Below are 20,408 nucleotides of genomic sequence, written 5' to 3' on the forward strand. Positions count from 1 at the left end.
GATAAGAAGTGTTGTTCATAGGCATCTGTGGATGTGTATTTTTACTGTGTGTGTAGCATGTTGCTATTCATGATGCTGTAAAAATAGAAGGGGCTTACAGATCTCCTCCTCTTCTGTGCAGGACAAATCCCTGAGGTTTAACACTATTCTGTAAGCCCCTTATAACCATGGAAGATGTTCCATTTCATGCATTTGGCTAGTGGATGCTGTAATTGATTTCTGTGAAAAGGATCAGGGATCTCTTCCATTTGACTGGTTGTAAGCTCACAATGGTAGTCATTAAATGGCAACGTGTATCCCAGCTGCAGTTGCATTCTTCCTTCCCTAGTTTTTGGTTCTGTGCTGGTGAATACTCTAATAAGCTTAGAGACCACAGAAGCAAAGTTTGTATTTGTGTACAGCACTTGAATGAATGCTTTCTCTACCATAACTTCCAAACTCATCTGATAAGTTTGTTCCTGACATGAATTCCTTGTCTGAAAGAAGTCATACCGTCTGATAGACATGGGGATATTTTTTGCTTCTGGAAAACAACTAAAATGACAGCAAGATAGTGTGACTTGAATTTTGCTTCTTCCACATAATATATCAGAATTCAATCTTCCTTACATCTGTATATTAGTCCATGTAGGGCTATGTTCCAGGTTATAGTCTGAGTGTACAGTACAATCCAAGATTAATATAAGTATACAGGAAGCTGCTAGGAATGAAGAACGTGTGATATACATGGGTAGTATTTGGCAGAACAAGTCTAATCCACCTCTGTGAGAAGAGGAAGACGTTGCGAGTCAAACGTTTTTTGATAGAAGCATGAGAAAGTAGACCATGAACACAAAAAATAGCCAAAATCTCTGGAAAAGATACATTGATGGGATAGTTATTTTAGGATGGGATGAACAAAAGCAGCAGTTTATTCTTGTCTTACACAGATGGCACAACATACAGAACCAGCACAAATAACTTACAAAATCTCATACACCATGCTTCCTCTTGAATAGCTTCTATTAAGTTACAACACCATAACGAATCAGGTATTTAGTTACGACAGATCTCCAGACATGAGTAGTCTCCCATTCAAGGAGTTATTATTTTTGTAAGCTACTTAGACAAACATCATTTTTTACATGTTTAATACAGTACAGTATCCTTAACAGAGTTCAAGATATTCACAATGAGAATTGAATACTTTTATAAAACAGCAGAATTTCTTATCTCAGTACAGGTCTACATTTGCTCCTGCCTTGTCTGGTTTAAAATGAGTTACAAGTCGTCTTTACTCAGCTTTCCAAGCTAAACATTGCTTCAAATGGAAAAAAAAAATCAAATCTATTTACAGGGTATTTTAGATTTGATAAAAGTATCTTTGCTTCCCCCGTCTGTTGCTTCCCCCCCATCCCCCAGCAACAATTGCATTTAGCTGGTAGAAATATTAACCCTCAAGCTGCTACAGAAACTCAAAAGAAAAAAAAAATTAAGAAAAAATTGATGACGACTTGTTGGATGCAAAATGAAAGATGATCACAGCCCAGCTTTAATTCAAAAAGATGGAACTATTATCTCCTAATGTTGTATTTTGTTTCCATTGGAGACAGATGAGTCCTGTCATCTGATTTTTAGACACAATGTACTACTTATGGGCCAATATACAAAACCTCCATCTTTTGCTCATTACAAGCTGTCCCACTCTCTTTCATGCAATCACTTTCAGTATAGTTCTCTCCTTACTAGAAATTGTAACAACTCTGGTTGTGTGATACTGAACTTAAACTCTCCCAGTCTCCATTGGATCAAACAGTATCCCCTTATCTATCCTTATCCATGGTCCCAGTGACATTGCTGGGTTGACTCAGAAGAAGAGTTTTGCTCTGTGAATGCACTTCAAACCCCTCTGAAACCTGTGGGCATCTTTCCTTTCACTTGGTGGCTTTGGGTTAGCTCTGCTTGAATGTGGCTGGCAAACTCTAGCCCTTAAGCAGTTGATCAGCTTTCTAAAGAAATAATCAAAAAAGATTCCTCTCCTTTATACATACAATACGCAATATTTTTACATTGAGCATTATCATAAAAAGCATGTTTATGTTATTTTGAAAATGTATTTTTACAGAAATCTATAAACACTGTTGTATCAAACACATTCTCAAAAACTGGAGAAAATACTGACACAAAACCTGGAAGAACCTCAATGGAATTCTTCCAGTACTATTTGTCTACTTGCATATTTCATATTTCAGTGTCCTTTCCTGCAAACATAGTTTGGCCATATGAGAACAGGTAAAGTAGACAACAAATCCCCAATAGTTTTTAATAGGACCTAAGTCTGTTGTTTAATGAAAGTAGTTTGACATTCAATGTATGTTTGTGGTTTTTTTTAACCTGGTATGCCCATCCTGCTACCTTTACTCACACTGAGCAATACCTTAATTCCCAAAGAATCTCATTTACTTCAATGGGACTACACATGACAAAATGACAGATGCAAAAATACTGAAAATGGTTTTCCACTTTTAAAATCCTTCTTATGTCAACAACTAACATCATTATCTTCTTCTTTATATATATTATAATTGAAAATTAAGCAGGACTAATATTTGCAAACAATTCTGTATCAGAAATTAGTGTACAAACCGTAGGAAATGATCTGCTTATAGTTGTGCTATAGTTCTGACAACCTAAAAACCTATCTGGTGTGACCAAGACTAAATTTCACAGGTCTAAATGCTTTATTTGTATATTGATACACTTGATATTTCCCCAGCCTGACACAGTTTAAGTTTAAATAGACATGTGTCATGCTGACATGAAATGTTATTTTCCCTTACCACCACCACCAATTTTCAGTACAATCAGTAATGTACATTAATTCATATAATCTAAGTGAAAAGCACTTTCCAAGTACTTTGTCTACATAATACTTGAGAAATTATAATGTGAGCTTGATTTCCTATTCTGCAAAAGTTTTAAAAATTCTTTAAATTTGTAGATTGGTACTGACTGTAATGACATCAATTACAATTCAGGAAGTTAAACAGCAGAATAAGGTTTTGTTCTCTGTCTCACTATTTTTTAATTCTTTAATGAAACAAAAAGAAACAGCTTTTCTTTAAGTACTATTGAATGATTAAAAAATAGTTGGTGAAAAGTCATTGACTGTAATATCCTGTGTGTTACCTCAGCTCAACAGAATTGTTTTTCTATGGCTTGAAATGCTTAAAGTGTAATCCTACCTAGAGGAAAAAAATGCAAGCCATATCAACCCCCAAATTCTAGCTATACTGTAACATGTACAGTCACCCGTAAAGGAGCCCTTTTAACAAAAAAATGTTTGTTAACTTGCTCAATAATTTGAAGAATGAATCTATTTTGGTCACTGTAATAAAATAAATTATTTAAATACATATTAAAAAATCCAAGTGTAAATAATGATGTAGTATTTCCACACATAAAACAACTAGTTGCACATGCGGTGATATGTAAAACAAAATGTTGAAAACCTCTTCATTCTTTGGGATGATCAAAGTATAAATAACCAAAACTTACAAACAGTAATTAAAGTTTCATAAAAGAAGGTTTTTGGTGGAGGGGCAGAAGGAATTCCCCTCCTACTTACCCTCATTCCCCATGGCTTTTATAAATTCATCCCCTTATCAATAAGCCATAGGTGGGGTTTTTCAAAGCTAGTGCTATTTTATAATGAGGTTATCTTCTTCTATATAACAGTAATAATAAAGTTTCCAGTGACTTTTTCATAAAATATAGTCTGTTCCTATTGAAGTTCATAGTGCTTCAGAAGTTACAGCCTATTTAAACTCTAGAATAATATGAATCTGATCCCATTACGTTAAAGTCTAATGATATAGAAATTCTGTTATTTACTGTGAAAATTTAGTTACCTTCTGTTCTGATAATTCAATTCAGTTTTATTTCAACCCCCCCACCCAAAAAAAAAAAAAGTATTGTAATTAAAAGCTTGTAACTATACATAGCAAAGAAAAAAACTTGCTCCTTGCCTATGGAAATATATATATAGTTTTAAAAGTTCCAATCCCTCTCTAAGCTGCTAACCATCACATAACATATGCCATTTGGCAATTTGTCTCCTGGGATATTCACAAATTTCTTTCCAGTGCTCTCCACCTGTTCCTTCTGCTGAAGATCCCAAAGTTAACCGGCCAATGACCTCATTCCTTGACCCCCTATCTGAATCTAAAACCAGAAATTCAATGCTGATATCATCAAGGCCCTCACAAGGAATATCAAAGACAAACAATTCATTGAACACTGCATTGGGGGTGCACTTCTTCACATGGGTTTTCTTTTTGGAAATTCTCTTCTTAGCGTGGTACAGGTTCACTTTGACGTAAGGGTCTGAAATGAAAAGAAAGAGCACAGGTCAGATATTGAAAAGTGTTGTTTAGAAATTATTCCATCTAATTAACAGTAAATTCCATAACTGTAATTACATCACAATGAGTAGATGTTTCAAGCTATTACAGATGATTCATCTCATCCAATCTTTTTGTTTACAGCTGAATTACCCCTTCGATATCCCTTTACGGGCACCAAAGATATGACCAAGATAGCCAGTGAGGTTTAGACTGTGATCAAATACAGGTGTCTCCTTTATGAGATAAATCCTCTCGCATAGTCCTTTAACCCTAACAACTTCCCTACCACCTGCAAAGGTGGTCTGAAAGTGCACAAATTTCTGAGGGACTCTGAAAATTATGTATCATTACATATTTATGTGTAACAGAAATCTGCTTTACACACATTTTACCATCAGTGCTAATAAGACTCATGAAAAGAAAAACCTCAGAAAGAAGAGAATAAACTTTTACTGAGAGAATGGTAAATGGATGTGATATTTCTGCTGTGGTTCTACCAAAGTCAATCAGCTTGATTAAATTGCTGCCACAGATTGCAATTGAACAAATTTGACACAAAACTTTAAATGTATTGGTATGTCTGTTGTTAAGATATGTATTTGACTTTATATCTGTGCTCTACTATTATCGAATAAGGGAAAGGAAAATGTCCATTTTTTCAGCTGTCAACCAACTTTGGGTGTTTATGTTCCTCATAATTATTCAATTGTTTTGAGATTCCCTTGTTATTTTCTTCAACAATGGCCATATTTCTTCTTTCAGAGGAATTCTATAGAACATTTTAAAAACCATTGCTTTCAAGTACCTTGGCACTTATTCAGTGCAAATGTGGGCCTGTTTCCAGGTTCTCATGGTGCTGTGATGTAGTACAAAATCTTTTCTATTGAACAAGATATTCTTTGTAAACAATTACCCAGTTAATCATCAAGAATAGTTGAATACTTTTTTTAGAAAAAGTAATATTAAAACTGACCTGTATTTACAAGTGTTATGTCAGAGTTATCAGACTGAAACAGTTGGATGATTAAAAGGTATTTTTTTCTTTGAACTTAAAGCAGTCTACCAGGAATGGGGTATAACAGAATACCTCTTCACTTTCATACTCCATTGCCATAATAAACGTATCAGAAATAAAGCTTCATGTGATGAATATGTTCATTGGTTTTGAAATTAATATGTGTCCCACAAACATTAAAAGTATCAAAATCAATATCCATCAGATGATTCACACCATTTTTCATTTCTTTTTAAAGGACATTTTCTGACTGCTGTCTCTGACCAGGCACTAGATAAGTTCCAGAGTGTTCCACTTGATTTCATTAGGTCTATTAGGAGACCTCAATGCCAGTGACCAAGGAAACCAAGGAGGTTGTGAAAATGGAACAGCTTCTGAGTAAAAACAAAAAAAATCCCTCTTTCTAAGGAGGTTAAACTATGCAATTGTTTAGTCTATCCCATAGAAACACTATTTCATCCTCTTCTTTGTCCAAGATTAATGTTGGGATGAGGGGAAAGTAACAGAGGAAATAATAACTGTCTTGAGTGCAGTATACTGCTGACACCCAAATATCTGTTGAACCTGACCTTATGGATGAACAGAAAACAATGAGGAACTGCCTAAATAAAGTAGGTGTCCAGGTATAGCACAGCTGCCTGTAGAAATACTAAATTTCCACCATGGTTACCAAGGATCCACTGAGGGAAGCAGAAAAAGCTTTATAATTTTTTTTTTTTTTAATTATAGCTGTACTGGTAAGAGGTACAGTAAACAAATGTGTAGTTTGGATATTCTACGGGGTCCAGGTGGCTGTTGTGAGCAGAGGGGTTTTTTTTAATCAATCTGTTTTCCTGCCTGTATAAACCTCAGCCAGGCTTGGTTTGTTGAGATCAGCTTGCTGTCACACTGTCTTCATGAAACCTCCAACCTCTCATGTGACGCTCTTTTAGTGGAGTAGGTTGTTGGGCTCCATTTACATCCTTTCTCCTTCTGATATGTGAACAAAATTGAGATCAGAAGGAGGATTTAAATGGAACTTGAGGGGAGTTACCTATAGGTTTGTTGCGTTGGATCCAGAACAGAATGGTTTTCTAGATAAATTGCAGTATTTTTTGATACGAGAAATAGAAAAACTGTATTATTGGCTATAGTAATTACTATCCCGTGTTTCCCAAAACTACTTCATCTTCTGCTTCTTTCAAACAATCCTGTGAAATGAAAGACTATTGGTTGTATAAAGAATCGGCAGTAGATGTGTTACAGTAGTCCTTTGTTGTCTACTGTTGGTTTTGTGTGTTAGTCTTATCCTTACATATTGAACATTAAATTTTATACTGTTATTATGTTATCTAGACTTACTGTGCATCTAAATGCTATTCCAGAATTGGCTTCAAAGGAGGTTTCTCTGAATGTGAAATGGTATAAGTCAAGGAGGAGAGAGGGCAAAACCTGATCCATCTTAGTGCACCCTAAATTTGGATCACGATAAAGCATGGGTGTAGTGTTACAGCCTGCTTCCAACACTGGCAATAGTTCACCTTTTCACCTTGCCAAAGAAATGCTAGTGCTCAGTGTTCCACATTCAACACAGATGTAACTGGTTGCTTTTCTTGGTGCAAAGCTGAGATAAACCATATGATGATCTCACTCAATACTGATCTTGTACAAATAAACTGATTTTTTGTCATAAATAAAAGCTTTTAGTATCTCCAAACAACATCTCATAGTTATGGCAGATGGACTCTGTTCAAGACAATCAAAAAACTCATTGGTTTCCACTGCTAACAGATGCCACCTTTTTTGGTGTGATTGAAGAGCAAATTTGTAAAATACATATCCTGAAAATAAAATGTTGACCTAGATATGAATAAAATGAATAGGCTGTAAATAATAGAAACACCATTTCTGCATTTATGGGATTTGAAATGCCGCATTTCAGCTGTGTTCTCTCATTCTCTTTTGTATTCTTAGGGCACATCCATTATTAAAACCATTACCTGATAATCCTGACACATCAGATTTAGGTAGATGCCTGGCTTTTAAAACAACAACAGTGAGTGTGTTTGTTGTAGACTGATAACAGAGAGACACCAGTAATTCTCCACGCCCAGATGACTTCTGAGGAAAGCAAAGAAAAGAAAAAAGAAATAAAACTATTTATAAGCAATTATACTGACAGAATTAAGAAGATTTATGAAATGTTACATAAGTGTATGCTCTAAAACTATGCAAAAGTATATAACATAGTGAATATAATTTCCTTCTACTGTAGTTGTATAGCTTTTCTTATGATTGCTTATTAGACTGAACAAAAATAAATAATAAATAAATGAAAGTATAGGTTTACATGGCATCATTAGCTTCAGAGGGTAGAACTGAAATCCTACATTCTTAGAAAAAAGAAATCTCAGTAAACAAAAAAAATATCTTAACCCAAACAAAATTCCATATAGATGTATTGGAGGGGGGAAATCTAATGAAGGCAAATAAAAAATATTCAGTAAAACATTTTAAACATGAATGATTCAAACTGTTAGCTCTTGACACTTTTCAAAGCAGTATAATATACATGAAATAAAGGTGAGATCAAAGAATTTCTCTATGATTATTAGATTTGAATTAACAGTAATTTATTTCACAGGAAGAAGGAAAACAAGAAAAGGTAGTATCTTCTATACCAGAAAATCCAATAAGTTATCAACAAAAGATCAGTGATATAGTTATATTTGTTGTAATATAGTGATAGAATTGCAAAATAACAATATTAGTTATAGGTATGGTGTCTAGTAGACATTTATTTGATTTGGCAGTATGCTTGCTCTTTGAAAACAATCAAATTGAAAGTCAATACACATTTCATCTCCTTAGTAGAGATTAAGAGAAGTGTGTGTGATGCATGTGCATTTCTGTCTTGCAGCTGTGATGGCTGTAAATGATCCTTATATTTAGAAATGAGACAACATGGTATGAAATATTTTTATCCCAGTGAAGTCAGTAGGTTTTGCCATTGACTTCAGTAAGTTTTTGGCTTTTCCCTCGTGTCTTACTATCTTTAGCAAAGCTGCAGCTTGTGTCAAAATTCACAAGAGAGAAGGTAATAACAGCACCAAAGTGCAAGAACAGACTACTGCATCAACAATGTGGTCCCTAACAGGTTCCAATTCTAGTAACTAAAGACTACCTACATTCTTTAAGAATCTGCTACACAACCCATGTAGTAGAAATGAAAGATTTACTTTGACTTCATTAAAATTTAAGAAAGAATGACATCAAATAGAAAAGGGGAGGGAAAAGTAAGGGAATAATATATAAATATTTATACTCTTGCATTTAAAAGCAATTAAAAACGAATTAGTCTAGATTGAGGCCATTTGACCTAGCATAAATTGGTCCACTTAAACCTTCTGGACCTGCTGAATAAACAATTAGAGTTTAGGACATCAACAATTTCTTGCAACATGCTCAATTTAATGGTTTTTTTGATTGCATTTATGTAATGGCTTCCTCATACCGCCATTATGAAAGCATCTCCATGAATCACATGGTGAGCTTTTTCACTTGTCTTTCTAAAATGGTGGCAGCGTTACCCAAGAATCATAGCTAACACTAACAAAACATTCTTAAAGTTTAAATAAATAAGATGTTACCCTAACATTTCTTTTGATGATCTCTCTGTCCATGAGCAACCTTCCTTCTGAGAGTTCAATTCCAGCGAGAGGAATGAGGACTTCTCCAATGACATCATCTCTGGAAAATCTGTCAAAGCTCAAGACCATGAAGTGAAGTGTTAGGTCTTGAATTTGGCTGTAGGGGATCCCATAAAACGTGAAAGTCTCATCGAAAGCTGGATCTAAGGTTTTTCTCAGCACTCTGGTTTTCACCTTATGCTTTTTCTCAGGCAGGATTGTCATTTTGATGTAGGGATCAGAAGTCATTGACTGTTCATCCATTGCTGGCAGTCCACGAGCTTCTTTGATGTTCACTACAAATGCCTTTTTCTCAAAGTTGTACTCTAAGGAGAAAAAGAGAGTTCCTAGCTTGTCTTGTTTATCTTCAGATGACAGGGACGTGATGGATTTTAAACTATCGGGGGATACTGAATCTTTCTTCCTTTCTGCAAAGTGCTTGGGAGAACCATTTTCAAGATCTGGAGAGCTCTGCGTTTTTGTGGTTGTTTTGGGGAAGTTGCCATTTAGATCTCTCTTCTCCAGGTCAAGATGGAGAGAATTCTTTGCCACTGCTGATTTGTTCTTTGCTTCACTTTTATCATCTGCCCCAAACTTCTTCTTGCTGTTGAGATTCTCAGGGTAAATATCAACCCCCTTCAGAACATGGACAAACTTATATGGAGGGGTCTTATTGGATTTGGAAGATTTGCGTTGGCAGCAGATCCAAGCAAATAGGGAGACAGAGAAGACAAGGCCAAACGCACTAAAGATCCCAACCACTGTAGGAATTTCATCTGCAAACCAAATAAATAGCAACAAGCACATAAGCAGTGATGCTTTGGACTCTGTGTGATATTTAATAAAGTACTAATTTAGCAAACCAGACTGACATGAGATGGTAACAGCAGCAGGATCGACAGACTGAGAGGGCTTTGCATTGTACATATTGCTCGCCACCTGCAGGCATGAGAGTGCAGTCCCACACTAAGGAATGCTTGTTGTGCTAGTATTTTTCCATACACGGAGTGTTAGGGAGGAAAATACTATTCCCATCCTAATAATAATCACAGTTCATAATTACTCGACTACCTCAAGCCTCTGTGTGTGGTTTCTAAGTTTATATGTCTGTGAGCAATACCAGCTCTCAAAAGATTTCAGCTTTGAGTTTATGAGTTTTGTTGGTTAGACAAAACATATTCTGAAATATGCATTACTTGTAGATACATCATCTGCTTTTCATACTATTTCCTTGAATACTTTGTACACTCAATTAACTCATTTTTTATGGTCTGATCCCATAATTGCCTGGAGATATCTCTTGAAAGAAGTGAGTTTAATTGGAGGTTATAGCACTCAACAGTTTCACTGGGATTTTCAATACTTTGCAGGGGGAAGTCTATCAAGAAAATTTAGAATAATTACATACCAAGTGTCTTTTCCAGATGGATGTGACATTAGGTAGTCACATATGAGTTCAAAGCTGAAAAAAACCTGTTATATGTGTCATTGATAACCACCAAGCTTTACATTTAAGACACTATGAATCAAAGCTTATGGGGAGTTTACAGAAAGGGTCAGTACTTCTTAGGAGTATATAGGACAAACATTAAAATACTAAATCTCTTCTACCTTAATATGAATCCTATCCTTCAACTGAATAAAGAGAAACCTGAGCAAGTCTTACAACCTCCATTGCCATGTGGATACATTGCTTACATATAGAGCATCATTAGTCCTTCAAAGCATGCATCGAAGGGTAAATGAGCACATCTAATTGGAAATCCAATTTTGTCCATAAGTAACATTACTAAATGAGTTTAAACCTCCCACAATGTAACAATCAGAGCTTAATCTTTATTCCCTGCAACAGTGAATGTCCAGTAGAATATTAATGGAATGACATTGTTTATGCATAAAGGCAATTATGTAACAGTTCTGGTTCTCTTGCAAATGATCATTCCGGATGAGTAAAGCAAAAGTATCTCCCCATATATATCATCGAATCAGCTCCATCCAGTAAAAGTTGGGCAGATAAATGCACTGCCACTATACCTTTGCGTTTTAGTGGGATGATTCAGAAAAAAAAAAAGAATCCACAACAATACTATCAGAACAAAGTAGGACATAATGTTCCAGCACAGAAAGGATCAGACCTGGATATTAATTTCTTCTGACAACATTCGTGTCACTTTCCTTACGCCTACAAGCTGTACCAGTCTATACCCTTAATTGTAAGAACTTGCTGAAATGAATGAAAATCTTATACATAAATAAAAGTATTTTCCCTAAGTTAAGCACATGGCTCTGAGTTTCAGGAACTCCCTGGACCTCAGAAATTTAAACATGCATGGTATAAAAGTAGAAGGCTAAAAGTAATTGAAAACTAATCAGAATACTTTAATGGCTTTTAAGAATGATTTGCACATTTACAATACTTCCTCATGAGATGATAGACTTTTTATAGTAATGGATACTATGTTCTACTTTAATTCTACAACTGCTGAAAGCAGTGGTAAAATCAATTTGATGTTTAAAATATTAATTATCTTTCTTAAATAAGTAATTAGAAAACCATGATGTCACAGTTGTGGTTAAAAATATCAAGTGGGTGGAATAGGAAAGAATACGAAGTGGTAACTAAAATGCTTTTATATTTACAACTAGTTACGTTGCAATCTGAATTTCTTGTAGTTTTCATAATGTTAACATTCAAGGCAGTGCATTATTGGAAGCATCACCTATTGATTCTTGGGGAAATTATTATTCCAGTTATGTGATATAAATCTGGATTCTCTTCACTTAAGTCAGTAGAATGATCTTTGAATCAAACCACTGCTAGACCAAATATAATGTACACTAGAGTCAATATTTGTAAAGCAGAGTTCAGAAATCTTTCTACTTACTGCTTTTCTGAGTAAAGCAATTTATGTATGTATTTTATAATGCATGTATATGACTATTTCTGAAACTTCTGGTATCACAGTACATCCAGAGCATAGAAATGACAAAACTGAAAAGTTCATTGTCGTCTCTGCTATTCTCAATGAACCCAGTGTGCTCAAGATACAGCTGTTCAGCTAAAAACACTGAAATCCTGTATCTTCATCTTCCTAACAAAGCCCTTTGCAAGACTGCCTTTCACTTTAACTAACGATTGACCTAAAACAAGAAAAAAGAAGGAAGGGCAATTATTCCAACAATGTCTCGAACAAAGATTTTCTGTGTGGCACAGGATGCACTTACATCATTTAACTCCGGAGGCATGCTACTTTAACCAAGACACGGAAAACAACCCCAAATCTCTCTCATCCAAAAAACACACCTACAACAAACCTCTTTATCTCTTCCGGTACTTTACCAGGGGGTGGGGGGGAACGGGTAGGGAGGAAGGAAGAGAGGGGAGAGAAAGAAAGAAAATTCACACAACTTCTGAGATAGAACAGAACTGGAGGGGGTGGGTGGGGGGGAACCAGGTTCCTCCCAACAAGCTGCGTGCTGGGAGGCGCTGGCTAGCTCAGCGGAGGCTGCTTTTCTCCCGGGGAGAGGAAGAGCCCCCGTCCCCCAGTGAAGGGATCCGGGGCAGGGATGCACGGGATGCACTCACCGAACTGCTGGCGGCTGTCGGCGATCGGAGCCATGTTGGGGGTGTGCGATGTCCGCGGGTCCTGAGCCTCTGTCCGCGGGGCTTGGAGCCGCTGGCCGGGGCTCGGAGCCGCTGGCCGGGGCTTGGAGCCTTTGGCAAGGGGTCTGGAGCCGCTCTCCGCGGTGCTGGAGCTGCTCCCCGGGGCTCGGAGCCGCTGTCCGCGGTGCTGGATGCGCTCTCCGCGGTGCTGGAGCCGCGATCCAGGGGCGCGGGAGCCGCCTCCCCGGATGCCAAGCGACCTGCCCGGAGCACCAAACGCACTGCCTTGCTGTCACCCCCGGTCTCACAGCGCCCGAGTAACTGTCTTCCAGCTCAGTTTAAAAAAAGAAAATATATATCTATATATTAAAGGAGGAAAAAAGAAAACAACAACAAAAAAGCAAAAAACTCCCCAAACCCCAGAGACACGAGCAGTGGGGACAGTGGAGAAGAAGGCTGTGAGGGGACTGGAGAAGGGGGGGAGGGGACCCTTCGGTCCTCCCCTGTGCACACTGATTTGCAACCCCCTTCCTGTTTTGGCTCTTCTGAGTAGCTCTGCTCCGAGACTGAAGACGTGGTTGAAACCCAAATTGACGCAATCCTGACGCTACAGGGCTGAAATCAGCACCTTTCCCGCCTCCCCCCCCCCCCCCCCCCCCCCCCCCCCCCCTTCCCCAGCCACCACACCCTCCCTCCCTTCTTTCATCTCTCTCTCTCTCTCTCTCTGTCTCTCTCCCTCCCTCCCTCCCACCCCCCCTCCCCTTTCTCAGGATTAAACACGCACTCATTGATTATTTTAACTGCCTTGCTGCAGGTTATGAGCTCCCCCCCTCCATCGGACACAGACAGTGAAATGCTAAGGTCTGTGATTCAGCGCACCTTCCGAGATACGTGGGTGTGCCTCTTTTACTGGGGGAAAAATCTATTTATTTGATTAATTAACTATCAGCTGGACATGTTACAACAACATGAAGGAGATGCCAACATGAGATGGTCCAGACACCTGGGCTCCAACTGCAGGACACTCATTTTTCCTATGACTAACGTGATACACTTACTGAATTTGAGTCATGAAAACTCCGGATGTGACTTGTCTCTGTGCCTCCTCCCTGCTTCCTCCCACCATCCACCCCCACAAAAACATTCAACCCCCACTTTGGAAATCCTCTTGACCTTCCTGCAGGTCTCGGAAAGAGATGACACTACCTGGATACTTCTAGATTTTACTGGTTTAGGTATCTGTCTCCCAGTGTGAACTGAGAGTATGATGGGGTGACAGGGGCACTCTGGCAGGCAGGAGGAATGGGTGGGAACAGGATAAGAAAGCAGGGCTGCCTCTAACTGGAGTTGCTACAGCATATAATAACCCAAGCTACCTGGTGGTGAAACAGAGCTGCAAAAGCCAGCACCTGGCATCTGACTTCTCCTGGATTCAAAAGGAAGCATAGCAGCCAAGTTTGGAGCCCAACTGCTAATTCTTCTGCATAAATGGGAAACAGGTGTTGTTGCTTTTCTAAATAACAAAATCCAGATGCAGGCATAGTCTGGCATAATCTTGCTCCATGATTGGCCAGTTGGAAACTAACATGTCTTGTCCCACTTTCAAGTAATGAAGTCAGTGAAGCTCCTGGGGTTTTAAAAAATTAAATAGGAAGGCCAGGGAATCATAGAACCACAGAATATCTTCAGTTAGAAGGAACCTACAAGGATCATCAAAGTCCAACTCCTGACCCTGTTCAGGACAATCCCATAAGCCTGGGAGTGTTGTCCAAACATTCCTTGAGCTCTGTCAGGCTTGGTGCTGTGACCACTGCCCTGGGGAGCCTCTTCTAGTGCCCAACCACCCTCTGGGGGGAGAACCTTTTCCTAATATCCAACCTAAATCTGTCCTGACACAACTTCAGGCCATTCCCCCGGATTCTGTCACTGGTCCCCACAGAGTGCCTGTCCCTCCTGTTCCCCTCCCCAGGAAGTTGTAACTGCAATAAGGTCTCCCCTCAGTCTCCTCTTCTCCAGCTGAACACACCAAGTGTCCTCAGTGTCCTCACATGGCTTCCCTACTAGGCCCTTCACTGTCTTTGTTGTCCTCCTTGGGACATTCTCTAATAGCTAAATATTTTTCTTATATTGTGGTGTCCAAAACTGCCCCAATATTTGAGGTGAGGCCACCCTTGTTTAAAACAGAGTGGGACAATCCCCTCCCTGGCCCGGCTGGTGATGCTGGGCCTGGTGCCCCCAGGACAGGGTTGGCCTCCTGGCTGCCAGGACACTGTTGACTCATGGACAACTGACCACAGACCAGGACCCCCCAGTCCCTTTCCTGGCACTGCTTTCCAGCCTCTCATTCCTCAGTCTGTTTGTATATCCAAGGTTGCCCCATCACAGGTGCAGGATCTGGCACTTCCCCTTGTTGAACTTCATATGGTTGGTTGGAGGTTGTTCATCTCTTTCATTTGTCAAAGTGTCTTCATAGGGCCTCTCTGCCTTTGAGGGAATCAACAGCTCCTCCTAATTTAGTATCATCAGCAAACTTACCTAGTCTCCCTTCAAGTCCACACGGCAAGCCAGTGTCAAAACGCAGCTGAATGAAGTGCCTGAGAGCTGAGAATCTGTTGGTTAATATTGTTGATGCTTATCTGCTTCTGTTACACCTTCAGCAACTTGGCCTTGCTATGCACCTGCAGAACCCTTTCAGGAACAGCCACACCCACTACCCTAATCTCCTTTGCAGCTCATTCCATTTAACAAAGCACAGAGAATAGCTTACCACCACTGTTCCTCTTACAAACACCTGGCGTACAATGAACTCAGACATTAGAAGAATAAGGACACTGTTGCTTGATCCTTTTTGGTTTGTTGTTTTGGGTTTTCTTGCGTGTGTTTTGGCAGCACAATTTGATTTGAAATCTTTGGGTTTGTACATTGGCACCAATCCAAGTAATTCTGACACAAGCTTCTCTCATCTTTCTGGCAGTCTTCCTTCCCCCATCCTTGCTATCCACTTCCCTTTCTCTGCCCAAAATCCAACCTTTCTCTAAATGTACATCCATTGAAGGTAATTACATTTGATTTGAGACCACATTCCAGGTATATGAGTCTCCAGACATGACTGAAATAAACAAGATCCTGAAAAAAATTTGGGGTTAATCATATTCAACTGGAGGGTTAGATAACTGTAAGTTATTATGTCTGGACTTTAAAAACAAAGGACTGAGAATCAGTATATAGCATATCTTGGTGGTGTGTTTATCCTATTTGAGCTCGGATATGGTGAGCATATATATAATGTTGAGAGTTGAATTACTGTCAATAATTTTTGAAGCTTTTTATTTTTATTTTTGAATAAAACACAAGACTTCCTCTGTTGAAATATACATAATTTATGTACCGTGTGGAAGTATAAAAATGATTGATTCAGGTTTTCTTCTCTTTTGTTTCTCATATGTCCCAAGGATATATAAAAAAGCTTTTGCACAATTTGTATGTCTTCACATGGTTCACAGAAATAATTTCCTTCAGCATTCAGTGTTTTCTTTTTTCTTTTTTGTTTTGAGGACTCTGCTTCTGAAATGGGGAAGATCAATCTCTTTTTTAAAATTTTTTTTTTTCCTTTTTAAAAATTCATGATAGTTCATGCCAGATTTTATACACTAGTTAAGACTTGAATGTTACTGTATGCTGTGCAAACATATAATAAAGAGACCTCACTTTCATTGCAGTTCTGTGCATTTGTATCACTTTAAAGGGATATACAAAAAGGTTTTACAATACCAGGTCTCTGTCTTTAGAAACTTGGAGCTACCAAGACTGTGTATATACATAAGCATGTGCAAACTTATATGTAAGTATGAAAATGAGCTATTTTATCTCTGTATTACATTGGTCGGTGAAATAGAGAATAACTTTTTTTTTTCTTGGATCACTTGTGAACCTTCTGCATTTAATACATGACTCCACTTAAGGGAACAGAGTGCTCATCACAGAAAATACTCGAGGAGGAGGTGGAGCGCTGAGTTGCTGACACATCTTGAGACAGACACACGTTTGCTCCCTGCGTTGTGCAAGCACCATCTAGTGTACGTCTCAGACCCATCAGCGCCGGCTGACAAACGCACACCCGTGTAGGCAGCACAAACACAAAGGTACGTACCCAGCTCACTGCTGCTCCACTGCACTTCCGACAAGTAGCCAGAGGGAAAAATAGTCACGTGTTTCTTAAACAATTAAGTGGCTGTCTTTCAGTTCAGTGCCACACAACAGTAATGACTGTTTTTGTGGCTGTAAGTTCTTCACATTTCCCTCCGTTCTAAAAAAAAAGTCCAGTATACTTCAGTAAAAGTTCACACAGTTTGCAATACACTTTTCAGTACAAACTTGGACTAGGTACACTCACAGGTATTATTCCTTTACTTTTTCCAGCAAGCAGTGATCTCAAACAATTTTGGCTGAGAGACAGGACACTAAAAGGAGCTGGTTCAGATTTTGCCCACACTGAATTGAAATGGATCAGTCTGAAAAATAACAGTATGAGATCTGGCTGACTGTGTCACAAGAAGACCTTCTGTGGTCTGAAAACCAGGTTACCCATGTACTTGCATGCGCAGAACATCCTCCTGTTACTCCAAGAAGAGGGAATGTGGTTGCTTAGTGACAGAGCCTATACACTTCCCAAAGCAGATAGTCCTCAAATAAATATGGGGCTGGAAAAGGTGGTCCCTCATCTGCAAATGAACTGTCACTGTTCTTTAGATCCCAAAGCTTGTGTGCGAAGAAAACCTAATCCTCTCCAAAAAAAAAGCAACCACACCACCAAAAAAAAAAACAACCCAAATTTATTCTAAACAAGTTTCCCCAACCCAAAAAGTCAAATGACATTTAAAAGTAAAACTCAGTAATTTATATATATGAGACTAAGCTGGGGAAAGAGTCCCTTTCCCTCTCTGTAGAATGTTTCCCTGGAACTTAAAGTCAGTTTCACATTTTCAAAAATAACATATAATTTTGAATTCTGCAGTTACCCAGTGCCAAACTATAGATACAAATTAATACTATTCAGGACCTATGAAAATCAAGCCCTCCAGTCATGCTTACATAATAGAACCTCAGCAAGAGCACTGATACCAGTCCCTGCTTTTGGGGAGTGAAGAGCATTCAATGCTTGTGAAAGTCAAACAACTTCAAAGGTATCTACAAAGGATTTATGTAGTCATACTCTGCTTAATTTCCACTTCAGTTAGCTCCACAATTAGGCAGTAGAAAGGGGCTAACATCCCTCCCTGTCTCATCTCTCAGCCTTTGACACTTCTTAAATGCCTAAAGGCATGTCTTTGGGTGCCACACACACACACACAAGCCTGGACTTGTCACCTGAAGGCTCAGCTTGCTGCCTATTTGGCCTTAGAGGAACTTACTATTCTTCCCTGGACTGTTACTGAATTCGGCTTCATGCATTTTAATGTCTAGTGCTACTTGAAATACTTCAGCATGACCTCCAGTTTCTGCTGCAGAATGGTGCACAGTTTCTGCACCGCATTTACCAGTCCAGTATGGATATATCAGATACCACAGAGTTTCTGGAATGGCACAAGAGATATGGATTTTGGTAACTGAGTCATCCTCTAGCTCATGTACCACATCTAGACATATAATTTCAGGCCTACAAGTCTAGAGATGAATTCTGCCTACTCTAGGACTTTTTTGAACTGCTTCTGAGCGTGTGCCTAGAGACACTGAAAACCCTAAACTTTCCTACAGAACTAGTGAGTACATGACAGGATGAACAGGACACCTGTACAAACCTGGAGTAGCAGCTGAATGGGAAGCAGAGCTGCCTACTGGTTGGCCTAGGTAAGCTGCCTCAAATGTCAGTATACTATGCCATTTAGGCAACTGAAGAAATTCCCTAGCTCACCTACAGGTATGTCGATAAAGTCTAAATAAATGCTTTCAGCATGAAATTGGGTAATGCCCCTGGGACTACTGGAACAGGCTACCTGGAGAAGATGTGGATGCCACACCCCTGGAATTCTTCAGGGCCAGGTTGGGTGAAGTTTGGCAGGGTAGTTCTAGGGCTGCATCCATTCCTAAGGCTATGTAAGAGTCTAAAGTTACTGTTGCATTTACTCATTAAGAAAAAGAAAAACAACCACAAACCAAGTATTTTTTTCCCCTCTAACAGCACTATGTAGATCCGTGTCTTGAGGTAAGATTAAGTGAAGGATATAATTTCAGTCATTTAACAGAGATTTTTCTATAGAGGAGGAATCATTGGTTTTTTGACTGATGACAAGGTTCTTCCAAGAATAAGCAATATCACCATCCCTTCAGAACTGGGGCACCTTGCACAACGATTTACTAGGTGCACAACGATGTTCATTTTGTTTTCCTTTTTTAATTGTCAGACCTCTCTGCAGTTCCACATGATGGATGAAGAGAGGGAAAAAGAAAAGCCCTCCTTGTTGCAATTATTTTTTCTCATCAAAGTCTCCAGAGTGATTTCAACCCACTTGTTCATGGATTGAAAGACTGTGCATGTACTGCAATCGCAGTCTTTCCAAAGTCCCTTCAAATCAGATCTCTTGGGATTACAGGCACATTTGTGTAACGAGATGCCAAGAAGCAATCTTTAGTTTTGGAGGCAGCAGTTACTAATAATTCCTATGACATTTCTGACCTTATTCGTCTATTTTTAAGATTTTTTTTCAGGCAGTGTATCACTTCAGTTGACAATTGTATTTTGGCGACAGCTAGATTCTACTGGTTTTAATGTGTTAAGGTTTATGAAGTGTGTGAGAGCCAGTAAAAGCATGTGTGAGCTGGTAAAATTGCTGTACCTGTATATATTTCACAGGTTTTGCAATCCATGTGAGTCAGAACAACTCTTACACTTTGAGCCAGATCTATAGATACCTCAGGAGATAGAACACTCTTTCATCTTGGTAGCCTCTGCCTGTTAAAGAAAAGAAAATTTCATTTCCTCTTCAACTAAAGGTTTTGCCGCCAACAACCCTGAAAATAGGAGAAAGAATCAGAATCTTATTTATGTCAGGAATCTCTTTTGCCCGTTACTTAGCATTAGCAGTTGAAGTATAACTCAAATAAGGGGGAAAAAAAATCACTAGGGAAGGACAAGATGAGATTTTTGAAAATATTATGGCATTAGAAGACTCAAATTAATTTTAATCTTACATCTAATTCATTCAAACTTCTTAAGAAATCTCAACTTAATTAACAGACAGGCCTTTTATGTTTTTATTTAATTAATAAATATAAGGACTGAAAACTATGCAAATCTAGGGATTTAAGTGCTTAAGTCACACTTAACTCCAGTTTTATGAGCTTTAATCTCAAATTCAAACCTTGACATCTCTAATGAACTTATGTTTAGGTCTGGGAACATCTTAAGAAACCTTAGAACAATAAGAAGGACCTCCTGCAAAATGTTTTCTTTTCTGGCCGTATTCAAGAATACTTACCCTGGTATAGGAAGAGGTCAAGTATCTGGTTCATTTCTTTGTCTTGTTCACCTGTTTTTTATCCATTCAAAACTGTGCACCAGACAAAAACATCTAGAAAATCTTACTGCTTTCTAAGACACCTGGTATTAGAGCATCCCACAAGAAAGTTCATAACTGGGTTCGAGTCTTTCCTGTACTCTTATTTCTTGTGGGAATATCCTGAACAACATCATTTAAAGCAAGAAATGGACCTAATAATAATTATTCAATGTAATAATG

At 38.5% G+C, this 20,408-nt stretch overlaps 1 protein-coding gene across 2 annotated transcripts; it reads right to left on the reverse strand.

Moving 5' to 3' along the window:
- Positions 1-877: 877 nt before the first annotated feature.
- Positions 878-13,257, reverse strand: SYT4 (synaptotagmin 4). 2 transcript variants are annotated; one of them, XM_027671666.1, is made up of 5 exons: positions 12,791-13,256; positions 12,655-12,750; positions 9,030-9,844; positions 7,380-7,500; positions 878-4,365 (listed from the first exon to the last, which is right to left on the reverse strand). In XM_027671666.1, exons 2-5 carry the CDS (start codon positions 12,686-12,688, stop codon positions 4,058-4,060), a joined length of 1,278 nt encoding a protein of 425 aa, XP_027527467.1. In that variant the 5' UTR covers positions 12,689-12,750; positions 12,791-13,256; the 3' UTR covers positions 878-4,057. The 2 variants fall into 2 exon arrangements, with proteins under 2 accessions (XP_027527467.1, XP_027527468.1); XM_027671667.1 differs by having other exon boundaries at positions 9,036-9,844; positions 12,655-13,257.
- Positions 13,258-20,408: the final 7,151 nt, after the last annotated feature.

This window comes from Neopelma chrysocephalum, unplaced genomic scaffold (genome assembly GCF_003984885.1).
Source record: "Neopelma chrysocephalum unplaced genomic scaffold, ASM398488v2 Primary Assembly neopelma1_97116, whole genome shotgun sequence".
NCBI classification, from domain to species: domain Eukaryota; kingdom Metazoa; phylum Chordata; class Aves; order Passeriformes; family Pipridae; genus Neopelma; species Neopelma chrysocephalum.

Coding starts and splice junctions, on each gene's coding strand:
- SYT4 (XM_027671666.1), bottom strand. CDS start 12,688: ATGGCTCCGATCGCCGACAGCCGCCAGCAGTTCG. Junction 9,845..12,654: donor CGACAGCCGCCAGCAGTTCG/GTGAGTGCATCC, acceptor TTTGGTTTGCAG/ATGAAATTCCTACAGTGGTT. Junction 4,366..7,379: donor TGATGTGTCAGGATTATCAG/GTAATGGTTTTA, acceptor TTTTCATTTCAG/ACCCTTACGTCAAAGTGAAC.